General features: G+C 29.9%; 1 protein-coding gene across 3 annotated transcripts in view; it reads left to right on the forward strand.

The window, feature by feature from the left end:
- The window catches only part of LOC106690537 (uncharacterized), a 90,383-nt gene extending 76,382 nt beyond the window's left edge, over positions 1 to 14,001 (forward strand). For 2 of the 3 annotated variants that reach the window (XM_014435988.2, XM_014435989.3), the window contains exon 3: positions 11,499 to 14,001. In XM_014435988.2, coding sequence (XP_014291474.1) covers positions 11,499 to 13,115 — 1,617 coding nt within the window. In that variant the 3' untranslated portion in view covers positions 13,116 to 14,001. The remainder of the gene's footprint in view (positions 1 to 11,498) is intronic. The other variant, XM_014435987.2, reaches the window with a different exon arrangement.
- The last annotated feature ends 4,421 nt before the right edge of the window (positions 14,002 to 18,422 follow it).

The following is an 18,422-nucleotide window of genomic DNA, read 5'->3' on the forward strand; positions in this document are numbered from 1 at the left end:
GCAAATAGCTGCATTGAGGTCTCCGAACAGTCTGGAGTAACCTACTTTTATATACCCGGCTGTTCCGGAATGTTCTCGCCTCTGAAAGCGAAGCTAAGTAAAATACGTAAAATGATAATATAAGAATAATGACAACTAGCAATTATAATATATCAACCTTGACAAACATCAATAACAGCTTTTAACAGATTTGAGAACTAGTTTTACCATTAGGAATCTGCCGATGGGCGACAAGAAATGGGGGCGCCTTTCTATTAGAAAAGATGAATCTATTAAATTTTTCCCTCATTCCAGAAGAAATTTAATATAACAATTTTTTTTTAATCTTTATTTTTTAAGTCATTTTTATACTCGTCAGTGATTGCCTGCCAAGTTAGTTGATGCCATTTGAGCATGTCAGGATAGGGGTAAAAGGTTTTTTTTTTTATCGTTTTCTATTTTATTTTTGAAGTGAAACTTCTTAACCGACGTTCCACAGCACAAGGAAAAAAATTATAGGGGAGTAAATTGATTTCGTGATGCGATATGAAACGGAAGTTGTGAGGGGGGACAACGCTGGTCAATTCAAGCTGGAAACTTTATATTGTAATAGGAGAGTAGGAGCTTAATAATCCCGGAATTGTTAATATAATTATGTGAGCTCCTGTTATTTCAGAATCTCCTCTTACAATATACAAAATTTTACTACAAAAAAAATATTAAAAGTTCATGCTATTGAGAATACATAGATATAAAATGTCAAATTTGCTACTAAACCAAAAATTAGATTTCCCTTTTCAAATTATTGTTTAAAATGTTGTTGTTGCATAATTCAGCTACTATACATTACGTCTAGGATATTTTAGATGTATTGAAAATAAAAACAATTAAAACAGAACGTAAACGAATTGTATTAAACTCTGAGAAAGCATTAATTTGGCTATTTGACTATACTATTACATGAGTTTAAACGATTGTCTCTGAAGAAGTACCAATTGATTAGTAAAACTATTTGTGTTCGATCCACCGTTTTTTGAGGGAAGCAATATATTTATATTTATAGCAGATTTTTGTTTTGGTTTTTATTTGTTCATTTTAACCCCTGTATTTCACTCTTCTTTATTTCATCTATCTCTATTCCAGTTTAACCTCTATAACTTTATTCGTTAATATAGGTAAAAAAATATAAAACAAATAATGAGTTAAAACTTTACAATGTCCAATTTAGAAAAAAAAAAAAAGAACCCTACAATATAATACATTAAACGATATATAGACGTTAAAATATATATATTGACGGTTATTTTATTTTGTCGAAATCTTACATGATTAACAATTTTCGACTGAGTCTACGATGTTATTAAAAAAAATCATAGTAGACGCCCCAAATATGCTATTCCCTTATTGAACTCAACTATAGCAACGTTTTTGACGGAGCTTAATTCTGCTATTAATTCATTCTATTAAGAACAACTATTAAAGTTTTGATAGATAAACTAATTCAAATCGTATGTATAGTTATACTTATTAACAGACATAAGTCATCATGTTTAGTAGTAACTTGGAATGTGTAGAGTCATTAGCATTCTATTGAGGGTGGGCGCTTGAGTATCTAATGGTTCTTGGCAATGAAAAAGGCCATATAATAAATATGTAGTTATTTATAGAAAACATATAAGTCATTATTAATTTTAAAAAAAAATTAACTGAATGTACAGTTCGAAAAAACTTCAAATCAAACCATTGAGGGTGATTTTTTTTCTCATCCTTTTAATATTATCTGAAGCAAAACAAGTACATATATAAAATATAAATATGTATAATTCAAAACGTGAGTCAACTCCTGTGGGTTCTGGAGCCCTCCTGGGGTCCACTCAGCCTCTTAAATTAGGTTCCCCCTAATTGGATAAAAATCTGGCGGTTGAACGTGATTCTCACCAAATCACCTCCTTGCACAACCGTTGGTCTAGTAACAGTACTTCTTTACAAAGTACTAAACCTAAATTTTGTTATTGACCAGTGTAAAGAGTAGGTATCAAAATGTTTATAATACGTATCATTAACAGGTATCGGTAATGTAAAAGCATCTTAAGAAATTTTCCGGGTTTCCACTCCCAAGTATTTCGCAGAGCAGTTGGGTTTTTAGATTCGTTTTCTGTCCCACCAACTCTCATTACGCGATTTATCCCGCCTTTCGATGGTTTTTTTTACTTTTAATCTGAAAGATTTGTTAGTTATTTTTTGCTGTTTATAATTCCTTATTTTTTCCGATCATACGTTATAAATATTTCTAACACCGTATGACGGAGACCTAGATATTAAAGCTCGTGTTATGTAGACGAAATTCCTGCGAAGTCGAGATACTGTTAAATGTTCAGTGAGAACGGCAAGAACAAGAATAAAGCTAGAAAGGTGACGGCACGACCCTAAGCCGTTATGAAAGAGGGCATTGTTGAAAAGTTCAAAAGCGGTTTCAATCCAATTTCCTTGAGCGAGCTGGGGCGCGAATCGGGCCATGTGACAGTTGTGGTCGCGGTGTGGGTTTTCACGACGACAAATCATGTCGTCAAATCGTCAGCTTTCGGTTTTGGCCGGCCTTGAGTCGACCGCCGGGTTACCTCTGAGTGAATTCTATCAACTCGTCAATCTACCGAATCCGCCAAAAGAAGTTTAAGTTAGCGAAAAATAACAAATGAAGAAAGGGTTTCGAAACTTTTCGTTTCGTTCTTGAAACAATGTGTGTTTATGATATTGATAGAGTTAGATTTTATTTTGTTATTAGTGATAAAAATCGTTGACAGAGTAGGATGCGAACGATATAAGCAGAGCCTTGTGCAAACCATTTATGTGAAGGTCTACTATCACAGAACACCATCTTCTAGGTTTACTTCTCTCTGTACATGTCATTTTGCTTGATCTTTGAGCTGTAGTTCACTTTATGTTTTAATTTCATCTGTAAGTGTAATAACTAACTAGTGACTAGGTTTTAATTATAGTTTATTAATAAACCTAGGTCTTTATAATAAAGTGACCAGATTTAACATTGGTAAAGCTAGACACCATTGGTCGGAAAGGAGTGGGTTCTTTATTAAAATTTGATTTTTACGGAGTGACAAAAAATTTCGAAGAACGGAGAAAAATATTGTAATATATTTTTTTAAAATTTCAACATAAGTATAATTTACAAATATAGTATATTAAAAAAAATATATTGGAAGATTGCTGATTTACCGTGTGTAATAATAATGAGTGAAATATGGCCCGGGTGCGGTCAAATAAAACTCAAAGAGTAATGACTATTTTAATTGAGCCAAAATAGTTATTATTATTTGAGACCATATTTTACTTATTTAAAAAAAATGTATAGTATTATTTTATTTTTTGGCATATATTTCATATGAGTGAATCTTGTTTAGACCTTTCCTGGTTTTCCGTTAGAAAAAAATAAAGATCTTTACAATAGGACATGATTTAATACAAATATTTAATATTTCTGCTTCTAAAATGAGGCAGTAAAGAACAAAACAATTAGTTTATATGCACTAGTTAGAATAACAATATCGAAAATCGAAAAATTGATACCACGACCAACCAATGCTAATTAAGCAATTGTAATAAAGGTAATTATGCACTAATAAATAGTGATGTTCAAGCCTGTTCACTTCGCAGACATTTTTTTTTTTTGCCAAGGAACACTAGTTTATAAATGAACAGAGAATAAAATGATGAACTAAACCAAAATAGAAAATAATGATATATCCATGAATTAAAATTAAATAGATAGATTCAGTATAAATAAATTATACGAACATTTTATCGGGAGATGTTATAATGTTTAATGCAAAAAATTAGAGGAAATGCTACTCACTATTATATGACATTGATGTCTTAGTATTTAATTAATGAATTCTATGGTTATGACAAAATGTTGTAACTTTTACATCTGTTCAAGATTGCATATTTATAAAAAACAAAAATGTCGATATCTGATTCAGTTGGTTTGACTTACTGTAACGATTCGTTACTGTTTACTAAACTTAAAATATTTTGGATACCTTTACATCAAAGCTAGATACTACAGAATGAGAAAAAACTTTTTTAAACAGGAAAAAGTGACTTGTTTAATTTTCACCGAATTTTATCATTCTCTCACTAATTGGGAATAACGAGTGGTAATATGCAATTAATTTATTAAGGCTTCTGCATACAATGCAATCTACAATTTTGATGGAAATTACCGTTCGCCTTGTCTGTGATAAATAATTATATGTTTACAAGAGCGTAAGGCTTTAAGAGATGTTTAATTTCAAGGGAGCATCTTTTAATTGATATGTTGAGAATTGATTAACATCTTTTAATTCCTTGAACTAAGAAATAGAAACGTATTTTTCATAGGGATGTAACTTGAACTTATGTTCAGATTGAAGGGGGTGTAGGAATTCACATTTAGGTCAAGGGGGTGCCGTTTACTAGAAAGGTTAAGGAGCACTCTACTAGGATAAGCGCTCAACTCCAATACTTTCAGCATTCTGGTACGGTCGCAGCTCAGAATCCTGAGTGATGGTGATAGCTGCAGTTGTCGTACCCAATATAATCTTGCGAACAATAAGGCAACACGGGATCTATCAGCATTGCTTGACTGTTGGTAGTACTACTATTTCCACAAGCTAGGCAAGCAACTGATTCATGTAGGCGCCTTGACTGTCGGATCTTATAACCTCATAACTCTTTCCTTAAATTAACTTATAAACTTGTTTGAATGTCTTCTATTAGTAATCGGTCTATAGTGAAAATAGGTCTTTGTTATATTTAATCATCCGTTTTTGTTATTTTATCACCAAGTTGCGATTTAGGTTTACAATTAGTGTGCATACAAGCCCTGACATACTTTCCTGCTGTTGTGATTTTACATGTACGACAGATATCTGTAACTTGAAAATGAGCATTTAGTGATGTAACTTTTGAGATTTTTAAGGAATCTCAAGAGAAGATGGTCCCTTAAGTACAGCTTATTTGATTTCGCATTGTCATTTACCCAATTTTTCTCCTTTCCTCGTACCTACATAAATATATTCTTTTCTCTTTTTTATTTATTATTATTATTATCTTTTTTTTTTTTTTTTTATAGTTCAACTGATAAAAGTGAGAAAGTAACCTAAAATTATTTTTTATAATGACTGTTTATATTTCTTTGTATTTTTTGGTCAAGTATCTCTGAGGCTCCTCAGCCCTCATCAATTGATTTCTCTGTATTATTCTAAAGGGACTCGTCTCAGAATAAATAAAGTATTATTATTATATGATACTTCATGAAATTATTATATTATATATTAGTGACTTCCTTAATTTTTATATTGTTTCAATGAATTTTATTGTAAATTATGTTAAAAAGTTCACTCATTCTGTTCAAAGGTAAAGTGATAAAGAGATCAAGGCCCCATTGTCCCGGATCTGACGTTATGGCTATTTACATTCTCTTTCTTCCTGAAGTACAATCTCGCTGCTGTAATTTCGAATATGAAACTTCACCCTAAGGCCAAACGTTTACTATATTATATTATATACTACACAAAAAAAATAAAACAAATAGAGCAGTCAAATTATGCAAAGAAATGGGGGTTTTGTGGGAAAGCTTAAATAAATGATTTTTTAAAATGTGTTGGATTAACAGTTTCGAAAAATTGTGCCACTGACATAAATCAAAAACTAAACGCTTTACAGAAAACCTTGCTCTATTATTTTTTAAAGTCGTTAACATTTTATAAAATTTGAGACTAAAATGAGTTCTATAATATTATCTTATATTCTATTCAAAAGAATTTTCTCAAGATAACTAACATTTTTTCACGTACGATTCTATAAAGTTAATTTGACTAAACTCAAAAGTTCATGTTACGTATAGTCTTTCATTATTTGATGATTTTTTTTTTTGATTGATAGATTTATTTATTGATAGATATTACAATCTGCTACACAGTTGTTGACAATAGATAATAGTGATGAATGAATCTGATACATACAATAAATAAAATAAAATAATAAAAAAAATAAATAAATGAAAATAATAATAATAAAATAAATAAATAAAAATAATAATAATAAAAACAAAAACTCTCTTAAAATATATACAAACAAAAGAATAAACAAGATGAACATAATCAAACTATCGTTTGATGATTTTTAAAAATTTAATTCTGTAAACATTATTTGAAATTTAATATGTGGGTAATTATCTGAAGATGCACAAATTTTACTTCCTAAATTTCTAACCATAAAAAGTTTCCATAATTTCGAGCTGCAAAAATTTATACCTACTTAGACGCCATAGTACCTTCACAAGTACGCAACGCAGGAATACCTTTAATTATGGCTTAAGAAAATTTTTAAAATAAAGGAATGGCGGAGTGAAGGAAAAACGCCTGGACCCACTTTTTTTACTGATCACAATAAATAATGAGGCATTTTTTTTTTTTTTTAATGGAATCCTCATGCAATAACAGACTAAATCAGTAAGTGGGTTGAAACAAACATTGTACTGTAGATCGGTTACGAATCCTCAAAGTGCCTTACCTAGGGGATCGGATATGGCGAGGGAGTGAAAAAACTGTATTTTTAAATTTGTTATTAACTACTCATAAATCTATTTTGGAAGTTAAACATAGCTTACATAGAAGAGCAAAAGGAGTGGAATAGTTCTTATTTTTTTCCTGATGATTAGCGCTCACGTTAAAGGTTGAAAATGGACTATGTGTATAATTTATACAATTTTAGATAATGACCCATTTACCGGTGAATTCTACAATAAATATTCTGAAAATATAATTTATGTTTCTGAAAAAGAATTTAAAATAAAAAAAAAAATCCAAAATATTTCCTTTATAGACATCTCGGAAGAGTCCACAAAAAAAAAAATTATATATACAACTCATCAACATTCCTAATCTGAAATAATAAAACCTAAAATGTCGTCCAATCAACCAAAATTTACGCAAGAAATCGTTGAACGAAGCGGTTCTTGAAATTGATTGCATTCTTCACGGTTTTTTAGTCATTTCATTAGTTTAGGTCATTAATGACTGAAATATTATTTGAGTTGAGTTCTGAGAAACGAGTAATGACCACTCTCTAAACAAAATATTTAGCAATATTTTTTTTATCATATATGTATACAAAAAGAAATTGTTACACCCCATTTCACAGCAAACTCGTGACCCTAAACTGTGAAAGTCGTGTTAATATAGGTTTTCATTTGAAGTAATTTTTTTTTTTACAACTGACTGTATTTTGAGCACTTATACAATTTTTAAAGAACCCAACTTCAGTTAAGGTGGTTTAAAAAAAAAAAAAAGAAAAAGAAAGGCGTCTACCCGAAAACTATGTTCGTAGATATCACCATGTAAAGTTTCGTGAATGATATATCATTGTAAGAAATTAGCTACCAGATTTAAAAATTATGATATAGTTTTGAAACTTTTCTTAGTAAGAAAATGGTTATCTAGGGTTCAAAAAATACCATTTTCGGGGGAAAGGCTAATGGCCGCAAAAATAAGATTTTTTGATCTTTTTTTTCATCTCTTCCAAAAAAAGTTTTTTTCGGAGAAAGAAATTTTAACTCCCACTATTTAGTCATTTTTTGAAGTAAAAAAAATACTCTTGGATATTTCAGATGCTCCAGTCAAATTAAACATTTAACATAACGTGCAAAAAATAAAACAGTGACCTGTTTTTTATAGTTTAACACCTCCATTATATTACTTGCATAAAAGTCGCATAGGTTTGGAATAGAAGGACCGTAATTTTTTAGTTTGGTAAATAATTCAGTTGGGTAAAAAATAAATTCTGTGCGATTTTGAAGTACATCAAAAAAAAAAAAAACTGCTAAAAAGCTTTCGTCTAATTCATGTAGCTTAGATATTGAAAGGATCTGGCTTTAAGATATTGAAAGGACAAATATAAGTCCAATCAAATTATATATTTAGTAGCATCAATACATTACATGCCTAAAAGTCCGACGTTTTTGCGTGTAGGAGTTTGAATGGAGTGGTATGTGGTAAAAAAAAAAAATTATGTGTGTTGAATATTTGAGTTTTTATGTTCTTGTAACTTGTGAAATAGATTGTCAAGATAACATATTTAAACTAATGTAACTAATGGTTCAATAGAGCTTTGATAATAAAAGTTTGTAACTGAAAAATTTTGAAGTTATATACTAGGAGAATTTTTTTGTATGTTCTGTATATAGTGAGGCATACCTCTTATGGTTTAGTGTAAGTATTCGATTAACGCTTAAATTTCAAACATCTTGTATAACAGTAATTCTATGTGAGTATAATTGTCTTAGACTTGGGTTTAAGGTTTTCCTATATTCTTGATCTGTGGGTTCAATGCCATTCTTCTGTCAAGTATTTTTATTGCTCTTGTCTTTTAAATTATTACAAGATCTGTTTTTTTTGTAACTATGATTTTTTAATCGGAACTCTTTACTAACCACTGCATATGTTTAATTTTAATCCAAATTAAGTTGATTAATAAAGCGAAAGGTACAAGGATTCTTTTTTAAAACTATTTTATACTGAGGAATCAAAAACCTTTTATTTAGTGAAATCTTAGCTTCTATTTTGATAAATAACTACCTTACTACTTAAGTTTAGGAGACTGAGGTCATAAAGTAATGACGATAATATCAAGCATATTACCTATGATTTTGTTAGTATGGTTAAAATAGAAATTCAGCAATGCATCTTTAAATTTCCTCTGTGTGAGCCGAATAACAATTATCGAAAGAGGAAGACTTGAAGACGAGATGGTGTGGCAAAAAGGTGGCCATAGGGGCAATGGGGTGTGCCAGTGGGAGACCGGTTCTCAAACTGGCCAACAGCCGCTACGTTTTTTTTTTATTTATTTATATTATTCTAAAAGCAATAAAGCCTGAACTAATAAATAATAAACCATGTATGGATATAATAATTCAACAAGGTTTTTATTAGTATTTAAGGTTATTTTATTATTTTACTATAAAAATATAATTAATAGAATGTCTTTTAACAGGTAAAAATATGATATATCAAAACCGTATCATAACACCGATCACATGAATTTTGTGGCCGGATACTAGATATAAATTTTAATTACTTTAGCTCACTAATGAAAGAAAAACTTTATCAGATTATGTTAGTTTTCGTAGAAACTAGTACACAAAACTTCCGATACCTATCTTTAGCCATTTTCACGATTTTTACTTAATAACTCCAATATATCCAATACTGCAATACCATTTGAAACCAAAATAATCTTTGTATGATTATTATTTTTTTAGATACAGGTCTTCAACTATCGAAAAATAAAACAATGTCGTAATTTTCTTTCATTTTGTAACATTTCTGCAAAAATAATTCTATGAAAATCGTTAACATAATTTAGAAGAAATATGAAGTAAATATAATTATCTTTCATTTCAGCCTATAAAAGAATGTTCAGGTTCTCTTAAACAATAACTGGAAACCAAAAATATTCGCAAGTGGAATTTAAGAGAAAAAAAAAAGAACTGTTTTATTTCTAATTATGAATTTTTTATTAAATGAATAATGAAAAAGATAAGTATAAAATGAAAACTGAGTGTATAGAACACGAAGAAAAGATTGTATTTAAATCTGAAAAAAGTGTTGAAGTGGTAATTATTTTTATTTAATATACAATTTTAATGAAATGTAAATGGAATAAATTGATCGTATTCCACTCATTTAACATTTTATATTTATATGTTTATTACAATTTATTAATACAACGAGAAGTTTTTTTTTTTTTTAATGGAATTCCACCTATCAATATTTTTGGTCATCTGACATTTTTAAGAGAACCATTGAGCCTAAAAATCCTGTAATGGCTTGAATGGAAGCTTATTAAATTTATTTCAAATTCCTATTCGAATATTTTTAACGATACTTCTCAAAATAAGAGGCAATTTTTGATCCCAACGGATCCTTATTGTGTCAAGGTTATAATAAATGGTGTCAGTTAGGGTTAAAAACCATAACAGAACGCAGTTTCGATTTTTACTGCAGTTTTATTTAAAATACGAATTTAATTAATTACAATGCACAAAAAACTCATCGTAACCTCTGTTCAACTGTAAATGAATGGCTTGTTCTCATTATTTCTGAAGCACTACCAATTCTTCATACTTGAACAATTACAATCACCCTTAGTTCAGCTTCGAGATCTTGGAAGATGATCATGAGGAGAGGTTGTCATGGGGACAATGCACGGCCTTGAGCCGCTCTGTAATCACCGTCACTTTCCCTACTCTTTTCATCTCCGGCTTTCCGATAAAAGTTCGTGATATTTTCTTCATGTCTTTTTGAACGGATGTCCATCAATGTCTAATCAGAGGGTATGACATGCGACTAACAATAAAAAATAGTTGAGGCAGTCATGACAAAGCAGGAATGATTGCAATTAAACCTGTTCAATCATTGCGACCGGTTTGCTCATGCAAGGGTAAGGTTAGCGGAACGTAATGCATTATTCGCTTCCTAAACATAAAATAAAGACATTGAGAAGAAGGAAATTGACTCGTTAGAATTTTGATATTTTTAATATCGTCATAATGGCGAGTTCTGGCTTCCTCCAATACCAATTTCTTTCCCTTGCTATCGTCAACTAATCCGTTTTGCCTAACTTACTCATGATCTCTAATTTGAGATGGAGCAGATTCCCGAAACGCCCAGGTAATTGGGAATACTTATTCAAAACTTGTCCCTTTCCTTAGAATTTTTAAACATTTATAATAATATTAAAAAAAAAAATTTCTATCTAAAAACTTGGGATCAGGAAAAGGTTACATTGACTTTCTAGTAAAAACCGGTATGGATTGTTAGTGCATTGTAGGTCAGAAGTAGTTATTCTAATGCCTAATTTGATTTTCTAATGCCCCTTCTGGTAATTAGAGTTCCTAGGATGTTTCTTCAACGCTTAGCCTTGAATACCTTTCAACCAGTAATTTAAACATGACATCTAAGTTTAAGAACATTATCGGGGCCTCCATCACCAGCCTTGGAAGAAACTTTTAACAAATATTAAACAATAGATGATTTAGTCGTAGTTTTATTTATAACTAATTTTTGTTCCATTCTAGTCCTATCCACCTGTGACTGACCAAATTTATACTTTAGTATTCACGAAATTGTAAAATTGTCAATAATTATTATTCACAATTTAGTCAATATTGAAGGGTAAATTTGATTGATGCACAGGATAAACAAGTAATCACTTAGCTCCTTACCCACTCATAGATTTTATTCTTATTAATGTCTGTCATAAGAAATGACAGAACTAAATTTTGACTGACTTATTAAATACAATTTTTTTTTAAATAAGAATCTTCTGGATATTGTAATTCTCACTTAGTACATTATAAAGAATAGTCCATGTGGAGTATAGTAATGCATTTTATAAATATTAATTAATGACTTTGTCATATAATGAATAATTTTAGCTAATTATGTTGTTTTGTGTTTCAGATGGAGAATGAGCTGAAAGCTGTTCAAAAAGAGCTAGTCACGACAAAGAGTGCATTAAAAGTTCAAACTGCGAGATGTAGACATTTAGTTTCTGCTTTTACAAGAAAGCTAAATGAAAAAGATGCGGAGATTAAACACTGCAGAGAGCTGAGAGAAAAACAACTCAGCAGCCTTCTTCGAGCTTTACTTGTTCTGGAGGCACGTCTGAGAAGAGAACAGAAAAGTATCAGAGAGATGCTTGCAGAAAAAGACAATATCATAAATGAGCAGAAACAGGAAATCGAAAAATTGAAAGCATCAGTAGAATTAAACAAAAGTATAAAACCTGACATTCCTGAAGAAACAAACATCAGTTTTGAGGAAAATGCACCAGCCGAATGTAGGGAAGTTTTAGCTAAGCCAGACCTCATCAGCTCACTAGGTATTCGTGAAGGGAAAGAAGAATCAGATTCATCAGATACAGCAAGTACAAAATCTTGTTTGGGGGATGAAAGTGACTATACAGTCCTTTGCTCTCCTAGAGTATTGAATGTTCATGATCGGAGTGCTTTTTCACCAATAAGAGGCCGTCCTGAAGTCAAGCCAGAACCAAAAGAAGATTATCAGGATAATCCTGTTTTGCAATGTGTAAATCAAATACTTCTCAAAGATCAAGAAGATTTCTTGGAAGAACAAAGGCTGAGGGTCAAGGATAATTGGGATGAAGAAGATTCTGCAGTTGATGAAGAAGAAAATAGTCCAACAAAAGTAGAAGAAATAAAAAATGATGAGGCCAGGATGATCCCTCCATCACTACCTCCTAAGCCTAAAAGGTCATCAGGCAAAAGGGTTGAATTCGCTGACATCAAACCTCAGTTTCACAACCCTCCACCAGTTCTTCCAACCCCACAGTCCATTGAGCCTCCACTTGCTCTTCCTCTAAGCATCCTAGAACATGTAGAGCAGAGTCAAGATAATGAATTATATGTCATTTCAAATTCAGCTCTAGATGACGAGATTGTGAAACAGCTTCGAGGGAGAACACTTAATGTTTCAGGTTTACAACTTAAACAAAGAAATGAATTAAGAAAGCACAGTAATGTGCCTATGGGGCTTCTTCATCCTAACCATAATACTTCACTAACAAAAGATGAAACCAATCAACCAGTAGTATTCAACCATCATTATCCACAACCTAAACAAGTTTTAAAAGTCAGTATTCAAGAAAGTCCGAAGAGGAGCAGTTTTGGAGTATCACCTCCCAAAGTAGGTATGCCTGATACAATTAAGGTTGCATCTCCAGTTGCAACACTTCTTACATCAGAAAATCCTAAAGATTCACCAAGTGTTTCTCAAATGGTTAGGAGATTTGAAGATTTAGGAACTCAGAAACCTGAAGAGGAGAAGAAAGAAGAGGTAAAAGAAATAGTGAGTTATGATAATTTCTTGGAAGCAACAGGTCTGAGCCAAAAATCAATCATGACACCCAGCAGAATGATGACCAATCACAGGAGTGTAATGAAACCGAAAGATGTTAAATTGAGAAGCAAAGTAAAGGCAGCAGGAGTAATAGAAAGGTGCATCCCTCCACAAGTTGTTGGGCCTACTGTCAAATACTGGACTGAACCTTTCCTCTAAAGTTTAATATTAAACGATTTTTCAATTTATAACTTAGATTTAATTAAGGTAAGGTCAAGTTTTTTTATTCGTAAAAAAATAAATAAATAATAAATACCATAACAATTCAAAAAAGGCAACAGATATGTAATTATATGAATTATTGTTTATTGTTTGAATGAGATATTGTAGACAAATTTAAAACTAATGATATAGTCATCTATGTTAATTAGTAAATTATTTAAACATTTATATTTTCCTCAATAATAATTGACTGATATAGATACTAAACTCTCTTTGTAAGGCTATTGTATGTATATCTTTCAAAACAATTGAGCAATGATTAATTTTAAAATTAAAAACATTTAATTTTTAAATCCTTTAGAATGTATGAGAAAGGTATTTTAATTAGTTTATAATCAGTATAAATTTAAATTCCTGAGAGAAACTATATTATAGATAGGGTATAAATTCTTAGATGTATACTTTTAAATGGATTCCGTAATTTTTAAAGACCCCAATTTTTAATTAGCAATTCTTACATGTATATTAAAATTTAAAAGATTATAACTTTTATGAAATTCAAAAGAAACTTGTTATGACAAAAGTAAATGTGAATTATAATTGTATAAATGAAATTAATATAAAATTATTTGTTTATTTATTACTAAAGTTTATTTATTTATGAATTTTAGAACAAAATTTTATATTGCAACAATTGTTAAGATTACATTAGTGTAAATATTTATCTATGTACCTATATAATGTGAAATGAGTACCTTGTTGATGAAATTAGTACCATTACTATTAACTGTAACATAAACAATTGTTTAACCTCACATCTATTTATCTTTTTTTTCTATTGTTAGAAAAAATAAAAACATATGTATGTATTATTTTATTATTTATTTATTTTTTATTCCTCAAAAGATGAAACCAATCAACCAGTAGTATTCAACCATCATTATCCCCAACCTAAACAAGTTTTACTACAAATTGTTATAATACCAACTTGCTACATAATTGCAACAGTGATTTAACACTCCTTGGCTAAAATATCTAACCCACCCACTGACATCAAATAGGCATATAATTGCAAATATCAACATTAATCTAGCTGATTTTTTTTTAAATACTGCTATAACCACTTTTAAAATTACTATAGTTCCAACTTTTTTCAAACTTTGTCTAAAGGTATTTGTATATACATCTCTAATTAGAGATACACATTTTGCAATTATCATATTTCTAACTACAAATATGTTGACTCTTTTTATACTCCATTTATTTCTTAGACAAAATTCAAATGTTTGAGGCTTATTTGCCAATTTTTAAAACATTCAACTGAGTAAGGGTAATTTCTTATCTTTCCAATGACCTTTGGTCTATAATGTAGATTATTTTAATTAGTTGTTAATTTGGATAACCAAATATTGACTAAAAATATTTTACACTATTATTTCTTTAAGTCAGAGTAAAATAATTATTCATACATATGTGGTGTAAGTCCTGTTACTGAGACTGGGCCTCCCTAGTAAAATAATCAAACTTTTTAATTAATTTTATATATATCTATGTACAAGAGTTTGCCAGTCATTATATTAAAAAACAAAACAAAAAAAGAAACAGACAGATCCAAATGAAATTTACAATTCTAAGAAGTTCATATGCTCTACTACTACTATATTTTGGCATTTTAAAGTTGAATGAAAAATTTTATGACAACAAAAAATAAACTTTAGCGATTCCCCTCCCTCCCCATATTTTAAAAGTTATCAGTTTTGTTGATAATTAATCGGTTATGGTACCATAGAATAACTATTGTAGACCATATATACATGGATGATTGACTGTAAGTTAAATTTACTAAGTATAGATGATGAATTAGTTAAACAAGTGAAAAAAATCTGATGGGAAAGTTAAGGATTTGAATAAAAGGTTAAGGATATCAACATATTGAACTGACCCATACTAAAAGTGTACCAGATTTTTTTTTTGTTTATATAACATAATAAAGAATTTACCAGAAGAAATATACATTTAAAAAAATTACTTAACACCTACAACAATTTAAATCCTGAACACAGTGTGTTTTATGAAACCTTCAGGGGTATTTTTATCATAACTTGATTGCATTTAAATTCTTCACCACAGACAGCTGTAGTAATTGTGAGGTAATGATTTAAAGCTCCAAAAATATTTCTCAAAATTGAAATTGAATTAATGTTCTCTTAGAAAAGAGCTTTTACTTTCTGTAATAAAAAAGAAAATAGTCCAACAAAATAGTGGCTTGGAAGCCATAACTTAAGATTTCCAGAAAAATCTTCCTGCTTCTAATCCCGAGGATTAGATGCCTAATAAGGATTGTTGTAATAATTGCTTTATATGACATCAAGTGACTTAATGGTGTCAGGAAATTAATAACAATGTTGTTCAAAGTTGCTAACAAACACATGAAACTAATTATTATACAACCCACTCATAAACCAAGTTTCGCCATCGATACAAATTGATTATAACATATTATGTTCCTGTATAAAACAAAATTTATGATTAAAAAATAGAAAAAATGAATTATGAAAATTATAGAGAAATGCATAGGTCTCGAACAGTGTTCTCCAATATATTTTTTGAGGAGCTCCCCATTTTCATTAAGAGAATTGGATAATTATTAAGTTAAATTTAGAAAAGGAAGCTGAACAAAAAACACCTTTTTTTCTACCAGGATTGTCCTTTAATGGAAACACACCAAATCATAGATTTTAAGAAGGCGAATGAATAGGGAGAAAATATATAAAGATTAAAAATTCTGAGGAAACTAATACATCTTATCAGGCAAAAACATAGTTGAATTTGTATATTTTAATAAATGTTAATTCATACTGATAATTTATGACATTTAATAAGTATTAATATGTTCCAAAACTTTGACGGCAAGCCCTCCAGTAAAACTATGAAGTTACAGAAAAATAAGAATCCTGCTGAAATTAGTAATTATAGACCAATAGGTCTATTAAATAGATTATCTAAGATCTTCAAAAAACTTATACTGGCCAGTTTAATGAAACATAATCCTTACATAACATCATACGTACCTAATGAGCAGTTTGAGTTTAGAACCCAACATTCCAACACGCCCTGACTAGCCAGACTGACTGATCAAATAACAAAAGATTCAATCCAAAGATTCATATAGAGATACTTTTCTTCGATATTGGAAAAATGTTTGATAAGGTCTGGCACACAGTTCTCATCCATAAACTGCAATTTTCCACCATATTTCAACCACATTTTTGAATCCTACCTCAGCAGTAGATCCTTCTTCATTAACGGAAATAAACAATAAACAACACAAACTCATCAGCACACTACCCATTAGCTGGCCTTCTACAAGGGTCCTGCCTATATGCAATTAGAGGCCTTTAAAAATATATGAGTGAGGACAACAAACAACTATCCTCACTACACCAGATTTCACATATGTTGCTTAGCTTACAGTTCTCAATGATATTAAACAATGTACATACTTAATGACACAAACATTTTTTCTCTTACTCTCATTTACCACAATTTTCATATAGAAAACAGGAGAATAAGGCAAGACATCACTAAAAAGATACACCCTAAAACTTTTACTAGTAGAAAAAACATGAATTGTTCTCAAATTGTATAAAACTTGTTTATGATATATATTTTATTTTTAATAAATCCTATTAATTAATAATGCTTTATTTTTCATTATTTGTAATTATAACTAGCAGCCTATTGCTATATTTGTGGATGTATAGAAATTAATGTAACATGATTGAAACTTATCAATTAATATATAGATAAAGTGATAAGAAGGTAACTAAATAAATGGTAACAGCTGACTTCGTTGCATAATCGTTAATACTGGTTCGATGGTTCTTTTAGACAGTTTGCTTATCTGTGATATTGTCAGATAATTTACATAAAATATGAATAGTTTTTATACAATAACCATCATTATGCTTCAATATGAGTACTATATTGAAACAATTCAGAATGACTGACCTATCAAACTAAAATCTTTGTGGTAAAAGACTTTTGAAGAGTGAAACTAAGTTGATATTCGTTTTTAGCACCTCGAGAAATCCTTAAATCCAAATTTTTGTAAAATAAAGTTTTTTGGCACAAAATTTAAGTCTTACAACGATTTCTTTTGAAAAAAAATAATAGAATTAAGGACTTTATATACTGCACCAAGGGGTACAAACTGGATCTAATTCAACAAATTGGAATTGGAGATATAAAATGAAACATTTGAAAAGTTTTTCTTTATTTTAAACTAATATACCCTTATAAGGACATTAAATCTAAATTTTGTTAATGTAGGCTAGAAGAGAAGACATTCAGCTTTCCAACGGTTGTATTAAAAAAGAAATTAGATAAAATACAAATGAGTTTTTAATGATTATATTAACAATAGTCACTGGAATACAAAAAAAAATCAAATAAATTTCTAATTTTTAATTTTTTTGAAAAATAGTTATTGAGGGTTTCAGACAATGCTAAAAACTAATACCATCTGCTATTTCTTAAAAAAAAAACTTGTTGACCTACTTTACTGAAATCCTCAATTTTTAAATCATGTAATTAGATATATATATTCTCTTATTCTTCAGAAAGAGACATATCAATAGACATATAATAACCATAAAAAATATATTTACTTTTTGAGCTATGTGCCTAAAGTGCTTAATTTTGTTAATAACTTTTTTTTTACCAATAAAATAGGGCTAGACTATAATCTCACCAGCAAAATCCTGAATATTTAGCAAAAAGCCCTATTGCAATCGAATAAACAGTATGGCAGTGTATAAAGTAAGAACAGACAAATATTGATTTTTATAAATTAAATTATTTACTTTACTGTTCAACCGTTCACTTTGAACAGCCCTGATGAAGCCCTGCAAAATAGGGCAAAACGTCGGAAAATAAATAGTTGTAAACTATTTTTGTTTCTATATATGTATATATAGTTGACCGTAAAAATTGATATATAAGAAGATGGTCAGGGTTGTGGTCAAAAGAGAAATAAAATAGTTTACAACTATTTATTTTCCGATGTTTCGCCCCACTTTGCAGGGCTTCATCAGAGTTGTTCAAAGCACCTGTTCCTGTTCAACCGTGTGCTTTTAACAGCCCTGCACAGTGGGGAAAAACGTTGGAAAATAAATAGTTGTAAACTATTTGGTTTCTCCTTTGACCACAACCCTGACCATCTTCTTATATATTTTTGTTTCTCTTTTGACCGCAACCCTGACCATCTTCTTATATATCAATTTTTACGGTCAATTATATATA

This window comes from Halyomorpha halys, unplaced genomic scaffold, assembly GCF_000696795.3.
Source record: "Halyomorpha halys isolate HHAL.00 unplaced genomic scaffold, Hhal_1.1 Scaffold1752.1, whole genome shotgun sequence".
NCBI lineage: Eukaryota > Metazoa > Arthropoda > Insecta > Hemiptera > Pentatomidae > Halyomorpha > Halyomorpha halys.